Below are 9,627 nucleotides of genomic sequence, written 5' to 3' on the forward strand. Positions count from 1 at the left end.
AGCTTCACAACATCTGATGCTCCCACATTCAACAATGATAACATGTAATGTCACCACGCGTTACAAAAAGATGGGCACTCCTTCAGAAAGAGTTCCAACATCATATTCCATGAGGGAAAGTTAATTTAGGTAGCTTCATTCTTGTAACTGAGCTTAAATGACAAATCAATCAAACAGATGATGATTTAAACTACCTATATATTTACAAATGTGATACTCTATTTACAATGAAGTGTCACTCATGCCACTGATATGGCCTCAGAAAGTTTTGTTTCTCACTGCCTTCCCACTATGTCCATGTGCAGCCTTAGGGTCTGCAGCCCTGAGGGCGTTCAGCAGGAGCCTGTCAGTCATGAAGGTTTGGGTGGATCACCCCAAGAGTGTGGCTAGAGATCATCATAAACTGATGTAGGGATAATTCTGAAGAACTTACTTAGCCAGATTCACAACAGTTTTGATGTCAAAAACTCTCTGATCGGACTTTTTTTAATAGAATTAATATACTAGTAGCTTCTGCCAAAGCAACCACACTACACACCACATACACTCTCCAATAAATGGAGCTGCTCTGATCTGTCCTCTGCTGCAGCTCTTCTTTGTATGCAGCTCATCTTTATATCTGAGAGCCACATGGCTTCTGTCTCAACTTCCTTTCTGATGGTATTGCTTCCAGGTCAAGACTAGCCAGTCCATATGGATCAGTATTTATAATCCAAGAAAGTTACAACTGATCCCTTTATAATTGATGCAAACTCTAAAAAGTCCTTTCAAACATTTCTGAAAACCATCATAAATTACATACATATTTTAAATAAATTATAAGTTTTCCTTATTCTATCACTTTCAGGTCAATGTTCAACACATTTGCAAGAAACTCTATATTGCAAAGCACCAACAGAATCACCCAGAGAATGCCAGAGTACCGCTCAATGTAGGCTCTTGGCAACAGATGGTTGTCATTGTTCTGCTTGGGTCTCTGCTCATAGCACACACACAGAACAATTAGCCACTGCTTAGTAAGTTAATTCATTCTCTCGATAGCCAAAAATCACTAGGGTTGCGGGCCAGGACAGAGAGCAGCAGAAGCTTCTCTTGCAGAGAATATGTGCATCTCTGCAGCTTCTGGTAAAACACACACAGAGACATGTAGAATTTCTTTGTTGTGTTCACATGCCAGCTGTACGTTCATTCAGTGGTCAGCCTTCCTCCTTTTGAAATTCTCTGGCTTTTCACTGGAATCTCTGATGACCACAATGGCTCAATCAATAATGTCCTGTACGTGGGAACCCTACGATTGTAGCAAATTCAATTGCCTGCTGAGTTTGATTAGCCCCATTAGTGGAAAAAGTGATGTTGCTGCCAGCCTTACTAAAGAGTCCATCCATGGCCACTGTGATGCATCTATTTAGTTGTGTGACTACACACTCTTGATGTCCGTGGACTCTTCCCTGCTGCTGTGATGTAACAGTGGACTTTGTTTAATACAGCCAGTCTATTTGCAGGAGCACCTTTCTGAAGCCTGGGCAGCCTGATATTTAATAGCCCCTTGTGAAAGAAAAGCAAGTTGTTTTAACAGCTTGAAGTGGCAGGGCCTTCATACCCTATCTCTCTAACCATCCTCCATGAGTTCCTACAACTATTCGCTCCATGCAGTAAGAAATATCTGTCATCTTAACAACTCAAAATAAAGTTTCAGAAAGTTTGCATGCCTGTGACTTGCCTTCATTGCTGCTGTAATGATCCTTATGGAGACCTTCACTGAATTTAAGTACAAGTAAATATTCCTTGCCAAATCGAACCATGAGTTAAATTTGACCTTTTGTCAAGTCTGCAACTATACCACTTGCATGGTTCACAGCTATTCCCTTCCTAGTTCAAAATTTCCCGTCTTCCCTCTTTGTAATTAATGGTTTTTCCTTGTCTTAGTCCTTCAAATTCTAATTCAAGTTTTATTTCTCTTGTTTTCCTCTCATGAGAACGCAAGTTGTTTCACTTTTTACTTTTAAAATTTTTATTACTTTTCAAGTTTTAATTCAAATTGTTTCTTTTGCAACTGAATCATAGACAACATCACTAAGCCATAGAACTGTTGTGTCAAAGGAGGTCATTCAGCCCATTGTGTCTGCACTGGCTCTTCAAATCAATTATTATCTTGCTGTTTTTCCCCATAACCTTGCAAGCCATTTCTAACCATATAGTCATTCAATGCCCTTGAATGCATCAATTCAACTTGCCTCCACCAATTTTCCAGGCAGTGCAATAGCTACTCACTGAGTGAAAATGTTTTTTTCTCAGATTACACTTGCTTTGTCTACACATCGCCTTAAATCTATACCCTTGTGTTCTTGTTTCTTTTACAAGCAGGAACAGCTTTTCCCATCTACTCTATCCAGCTCACTCATGATTTTAAAAACCTCTGTCAAATCTCTTCTCTGCCTTCTGCTCTCCAAGAAGAACACTCCCAACTTCCTCAACTGCTCCTCAGAACAGATGTTTCCTGCAGCCATTCTTGTAAATCATTTCTGCACTGTCTCCAATGCATCTTTCTTATAATACTGCACTCACAAGTGTACAAATATTCCAGCTGAGCTCTAACAAGTAGCTTGTACTCTTGTACTCTATGCCCCTATTAATAAAGCTGAGGACCCAGTATGCTCTCTCTATTCGATCTCCCACCTTCAAAGATCAGCACACATATACACCAAGGTCTCCCTTTTCCTGCATCTTCTTTAGAATTACACCCCTTATTTTATATTGTCTTTCAACGCTCTTCTGACTAAAGAACATCATTTCACATTTTTCTACACTGAACTGCATCTACTGCCTATCCACCAACGTGTCATTGTCCTCTTGGAGTTCTACACTTGAGAAAATTTAGGTAAACAACCGAACCAGTCCATTCAGAGCAATCCAGAACAAACAAATGTGAAAAAGATGAAACCTACCAAACCATTCACAGAAAACCAAATCGTATTACCTTTGAGACCTGAGGATTTATCTGATCTAACCCCAGAGTACTTTGAAGGAGGTTATCATAAAACTATTGGATATCGTTTCTAGTTTGTATGTTAGACTTCAATGGGCTGTTCCACAGATGAAAGCAGTTCTTAAATGCTTATCCATTCAGCTGTAGGGTGCTTTTCCCAAAGTGATGTCACATTATAAAGAAGAGATACTAGACTGTTTTTAAGAACTTCATCCTATCATTGCCAGTAATACTCTTACCAAATGCTTTAACCTAAAATCATTGCAAAAAAGGAGGAAAATGAAATGGACTAAATTTTTTTAAATTATAAATTTTGCAAAAATAATATTTCTGTTTTAATGACTATAAAGTTTTTTATTCCTTCACGGGATGAGGGCATCACTGGCTAGGCAGCACATATTTCCCATCCCTAGTTGCCCAGAGGGCAGTTAAGAGTCAACCATATTGCTGTGGGTCTGGAGTCACATGTAGGCCAGACCAGCTAAGGGTGGCAGTTTCCTTCCCTAAAGGACATTACTGAACCAGATGGGTTTTTCCCAACAATCAAAAATGGATTCACAGTCAACATTAGACTCTTAATTTCAAATATTTATTGAATTCAATTTCCACCATCTGCTGTGGCGGGATTCAAACGCGGGTCTCCAGAACATTATCCGGGTCTCTCGATTAACAGTCCATTGATAATACCACTAGGACATCGCCTCCCCGATAACTGCATCTCATTTGCTCACCTTGATGTGTCTTGAGATGTTTTGCTTCATTAAAGTTCTGACCAGTCACGCAGAATTTCCTGGATGGACAATCATACTCATTAACGAGTGCCAATGACATTAAAGGAGATATATAAATGCAAGCTGTTGATATTGTTCTCCCTTCCACCTTCTCTGTGTTCCTTTCTGCTTCATGAAAAGTCTTCATAATATTTTCCTCCATTATAATTGGTTTTCATTTCATTTGAGTTCTCTTTTTCTTGGCATGAGCTGGGTACTGTCTCTTACCGCTATTTCTCAGACTGGTTTTCTTCCTGCTGATCTTCCTGGGATATCTTTGCTTTCAATCATCTATCCATTTCTTTTGCATATCTGGGATACAGCTTTGTTTTTGTAATGGTTGGTGCAATGTGGTCTCTCTTACTATCTGATCTTTTATGCTGAATTTTGTTTATTGCCTTTCTTTGATCCTGAAAGTAAATATCTTACTCAGAATATCTGCAAAGCTATGTCTGAGATAATGCACTTGTCTATCTTTGAAATAAGGTGTCCCAGTTGCCTGCTAACTTTTACTGTGTGCTATCTTCCCATCCTTAATCTCTCCTCCCACACTGTGGCCTTTAGTTGAGTAAACCAAAAAGACGACAAGTGCAGTTTTTAAAAAAATACGTTCATTCCCGACACACGTCAGCATTAAAGATGACTGGCAGGAGCTATTTACACAAGCACAGAGTTGTCAGTATATATGTGCACGTGCATGGGAGTGATAACAATACTCCAATTGAGGTCTGATCAGTAATTCAGAAAGTTCCTGTGCATCTTCCCTGCTTTTGTATTGCCCTGCCATTTCTGGCTTCCAACAACGTATAGGATCTGAAATTTGAAGCCAGTGAACTGAATTTTGCTATACAACAAAGTACTTGCTGACTGGCTATGTGATTGAGCTAATGATTTAATTTATACAATTTGACAAATCTGTTAATCTGTGAATTAATAAAATTATAAATTCCAGATTGGAATTGAAACACGTAGTCAGTTCAATTAGAAAAGGTTCCTGGATGCATGCTCTAATCTCACAATCTAACAAAACTCTCTAAATGTACAAATGCACGTACAGTGCTCTATTGAGTGGTAGTGTTGGCCTTAAACATAGCCTAAAATACAAATACCAGTACATGGTAGGCTGAAGAGCTGAACAGTGACTGCAAGAGAAAACAGGTCAAATAATCACATAGCCAATGCCAAGTCAACGGGAAAAGTATTTGGATAGATGTGAAATACTTGATAGAGTTTGATTTGGATTAGTGGAAAGAAAAGTGAGAAGGAAAGCAGCAACCTGGGTGGTAGAAAGATAGATAATGAGAGTTTGAGGAAGTAGAGCAGTGAATGTTGTTTATTTAATATGCTTGTCGTGATACCTAGTAGGTATATATTGCGTATCATTTTGCTTACCTAATAAATCAGTGCATTTTATAAATAAATAAATCATTGATTATTAAATGTTTTGGTTTATTCAGAGAACATTTTTTTTTCCTATTCCCATTAAATTAAGAAGTATCGCTGGAATGCACACATTCAGGAACATAAAGACCACTTTCCAAATTCCCTCACAGTTCATAACAGAGCAAATTCTCCTCATTTTATTCCGTTTCAGTTAGAGTAATATCTATTCTATGTTAGCACAGCTTACCGACACATGGAGATTAAATAATGATGACAGATTTATACACCAAACTTAATATTCTTTGGTCAACAAGCAACCTTTATGTATAAATGCCCTATGTTAATGTTATGATTTAATTCCAATCTGGTGTAGATTTCAAAATGTATCAGCTTATTATCAAGGACTCACGAGTATAACATGTTAATGTTTTTATATGGTTAACTGATTTCAAAATCAATTGTGATTATTGTAGAATTTCTCTCTTAAAGGAGCAATGATTTTCCACCTGAGGCAAAAGCAATTTCTAATATGCAGAGATTAAAATTAAACAAAAAGAGGGAGACAAGGCTCGAGCTACAGTAATTATTTTACTCTTTTTTCTTAAAATCCAATTCAGAACTCTCTGACTGCTGCAGTTTCATTGTGGAAGCATATCATTCAAGGCATGTGAGCAAATTCTAAAGGACTAGACAGTCTTTACTTAGGATTAGCAGTCATTGCTTTTGCTCTGTGATCGTAATAGTTTGTGAAATATGCAACCTGAGACATGGTGCAATATAAAGAATTCAAATTAATAAAGTTAATACAGTTCATGTGCAGCTTGAAGACATGTGAGTTCAGAGAGATAACGTGTAGTCTTTTGCCATGTCTGTGTTGAACATTGGAGATTTTCTTGTTGTTGAAGCAAGAATTATCTGTGTATCAGCCATGCTTTTTGTATAATCTCAATTGCTGTCTCCAGGAATTAGTTATTTTCTTCTGAAAAAACCTTGATAAATTTTACGGGGTGCAAAGTTATCAGTGTAATACATTGGAGGCAGCTTAGGAATGAATAGATAACTAGTGTCTGCAATCAAACACTACAAAGAAATGTATCCAATTTTTCAAAACTAGGGAGCATATTTTTATGGGGGGGGCAACTTTTTTACTTAGAGAGTGGTTTCTGTGTGGAATGAACTGCCAGAGGAAGTGGTGGATGCAGGTACAGTTACATTTAAAAGTCTAGACTACCTTCTTAATATATTTTCAGGGGATTTGCTCTGGTCTGTAACAGTTTCCATGCTGTATGCCTCTATTTGACATTATAAACTTTCAGATATAAAATAATGAAGTTTTTCAGTGGAAAACTATTTTGTTACAACTGATGATAATCTAGGATGGCACATCGCCTAGAATACAAGTTTTGGTACAAAAGAGTAAATTATTGTAATATTATGAAAATAACATCTTACATGATGGTTCCAATTTCTTCCCTGGCCCTGGCGATTTGACAGAACATGTTTTCAGCTGGAAAAAAGAAATTAGACTTTTTACATAGACTTACTCTGGCATAATCTCAATTGTTCTAATGGTCTCCTTCAAAGTTATAAATTAATCTACTTTTTGTTCTCTTAGGATGCCATATACAGACATCTATGCACGCACCCAGAATGTAAGTTCTGCCTATGGTTGACTTCAAGAACATGTCTGCAGACAGCCAGGCATTAAGTTGAAGGCTAAAATCAAACAAATCTATCAAGCACAGTCCTTAAAACCCTGCTGTATGGTGTGTCATTGATACCACACTGAAGCTCTAGAATGCTGGCACCCAAAGACATTCCGGTTCATGATGACAGTTCAATGCCAGGAATAAATTGCACCCTGCAGAAAATTCAACTGGGATTGGCAGGCCATGCTTCCACCTGGTCACCTATAGAATCTCCAAGCAAATCTTCGATGAAGAACTATTCAGGGCAAACAACATTAAAGTGGTCAATCCAAACAATATAAAGGACAAAGTAAAAAGAAAGTAGTTTGAAATTCTGCACCGCAAGACATTGTAATCGATCAAACCATATGGAGAGAAGCAATGAAATTTGGTTAAGATTATTTTTAGGGTTAACGACGCCAAACTCACAACAACTGATGTTGCTCAAAGGAAGGCTAAAGGTGGCACACATCTGAGCTGCCAGTTCTATGGACATCTTTGCTGATCCCACATGGAAATCTTCAGTTGTTAGAGGTCCCACAAAAGACAACGAAATAATTTATAGCTTGGACATACTTGAACAACAAGGAGTCTATCACTGTGAACTGATTTTAGCAAAGCACATTCCTAGCAGATAATGGCCCTGCATGAACTGCACTGTTATGACTTCAGGCTTATCATTCTAACAATGAAGTGAAATGTTTAAGTTTAAATCTTTAATTCCTCAATATTCGTCAAACTTCTATTGCTAGCTTTCTGAATATGTACAATCAACTAATAACAGCTGGAAACTTAAAGAAAGTGAAGCAAGTCAGTTATTTTCCAATATGCATGACTGCCAAGTGAGACTCCATGATGGCAGTGCACGTGCAGAAAATCAGCCCTAAAAGCTTTATACAGCCCACGGTGATACTCTAGTCCGTTTGACTTTACCAAGTATTGAATACATCTTGCTGTATAAATGGATCATCTGTTATAGGTATGTGTGAAAGAGATTTTGCTCAGAGATAGAGGGCTATATTTATGTCATTATAATAAGTACCATTTTAATCTTAAAGATATGCCTGTTATCAGGAAGTCACATTTGGAGAACATAAGACAAACAGTCAATCATAAATTCGAAACGTAGCACATCTTTCAATGTGGGTGTCCAGTAACAGCCGTCAGACCATCAGGAACAGATGTCAATAAAGCTTTCTTTACTTCTACAACAAAGTGCCTTAACCCAAAAACATCCACTTTTGGACTAGTCTGCTTATTCCACGCCCCCCCTCCCTTTTTATTCTTAACTCAACAACTTCATAGCTTTTCATAGAGAGATTACCAATTGATAGTGATTCTTTTTGCTGTGGTCTCTCAGGGGGCTATAATTAGTTAAGGCCTACATTTTCAGTCATAGTGTCAACCATAGTAAAAGCGAATGGGTACCACAGATGGTTCCTAGATGAGCTATGAATGTAGGAACTGTACCACTAGCTGGATAACACTGTCCTTAGGTGAAAATCAGCCTTTATATACTACAGCAAAACAGGACAGTAATCATCTTAATGAATGAATGAATGAGGGTTTGAGTTATAAGGATAGGCTGGAATTTTTTTCCCTGGAGCATAGGAGATTGAGAGATGACCTTATAGAGGTTTATAAAATCATGAGGGATAAAAATAAAGTGAATGGCAAGTATCTTTTTTCTAGGATGGGAGTTTCAAAACTACAGAGCATATTTTTAAGGCAAGAGGAGAAACATTTAAAAAAGACATGAGGGGCAATTTTATTACACAGGGAGTGGTTCGTGTGTGGAATGAATTCAGAGGAAGTGGTGTATGCGGGTACAGTTTATAACATTTAAAAGACATTTAGATATGTACATGAATAAGAAATGTTTGGGTTATATGGGCCAAGTGCAGGCAGGTGGGACTAGTTTAGTTTGGGATTATGGTCAGCATGGACTGGTTGGACCAAAAGCGTCTGTTTCCATGATGTATGACTCTATATAATGTGGGGACTGTAATACGTAATACTGTAACATTCTGTAAAAAGTTTGAAGGTGTATGTAAGTGTTAGTTTTATATTTACACTAGGAAGACTAGCTTTGCTTCCTTACACATGAAAATAAACAACCAATGACTTGTTTCCTAAAGTTCCTATCAATTTGTTGACTTGTGTGACAACAGACTCTGGCATAGTCAACAGGATCTCAAGTCACATCCACAGGTCTAGCACTCTATTTGGGTGAGCATGTTTTAATTTACCACCCTGAGTTAGGGCAGAGAGCCTTGCTGAACACATGTTTGAGGTCTTAAGGTGGAGTCAAGACCAGACGCACCGGTGAGGAGGCAGAACTGCACTGGTAGGACAGGAGAGTGGGAGATGAGAGTCAAAAGCCATGCAAAAAGATCAGATCTCTTAGGAGCAGCTAGCAGAACAGTTAGGACAAAGCCATATAGTCAGGAAACTAAGACTGCACAGACAGACAAGATAATGGCTGATGTCTGGAAAAGACATGGCTAGGTGAGAAATCAGAAGTCAAAGTTTAAAGTAAAAGAGGTCAGTTGAAGCCATGCTGGCTGATGCTTGAAGGAACACCTATTTTCTCCTTGCTTGGAAGGCAGCCCAGGATTCCTGGAAGGCAACTAGAACAAATATCAGCAAGCACAAGGGTTCAACACACAGAGGTAGTTCCTACGGAAACAATTTTTATTTAAAAAATTTTAAAAAGTTGAATTAAAGGGAATCTGTTAGTTAATTGAATTTTGAAGAATTGAAATGTTAAATAAATATGTTTTTGAGGTAGAGATAGCAG

The 9,627-nt window shown here is 37.9% G+C and overlaps 1 protein-coding gene across 1 annotated transcript in view; it reads right to left on the reverse strand.

Moving 5' to 3' along the window:
- Positions 1-3,687: 3,687 nt before the first annotated feature.
- The window catches only part of dzip1 (DAZ interacting zinc finger protein 1), a 77,123-nt gene continuing 71,183 nt past the window's right edge, over positions 3,688-9,627 (reverse strand). Inside the window, exons 9-10 of the mRNA XM_048598400.1 lie at positions 6,592-6,646; positions 3,688-3,776 (exon numbers count right to left, since the gene is read on the reverse strand). Coding sequence (XP_048454357.1) covers positions 3,775-3,776; positions 6,592-6,646 — 57 coding nt within the window. The 3' untranslated portion in view covers positions 3,688-3,774. The remainder of the gene's footprint in view (positions 3,777-6,591; positions 6,647-9,627) is intronic.

The sequence above is a fragment of the Rhincodon typus genome, chromosome 6 (genome assembly GCF_021869965.1).
Source record: "Rhincodon typus isolate 14 chromosome 6, sRhiTyp1.1, whole genome shotgun sequence".
Lineage (NCBI taxonomy): Eukaryota > Metazoa > Chordata > Chondrichthyes > Orectolobiformes > Rhincodontidae > Rhincodon > Rhincodon typus.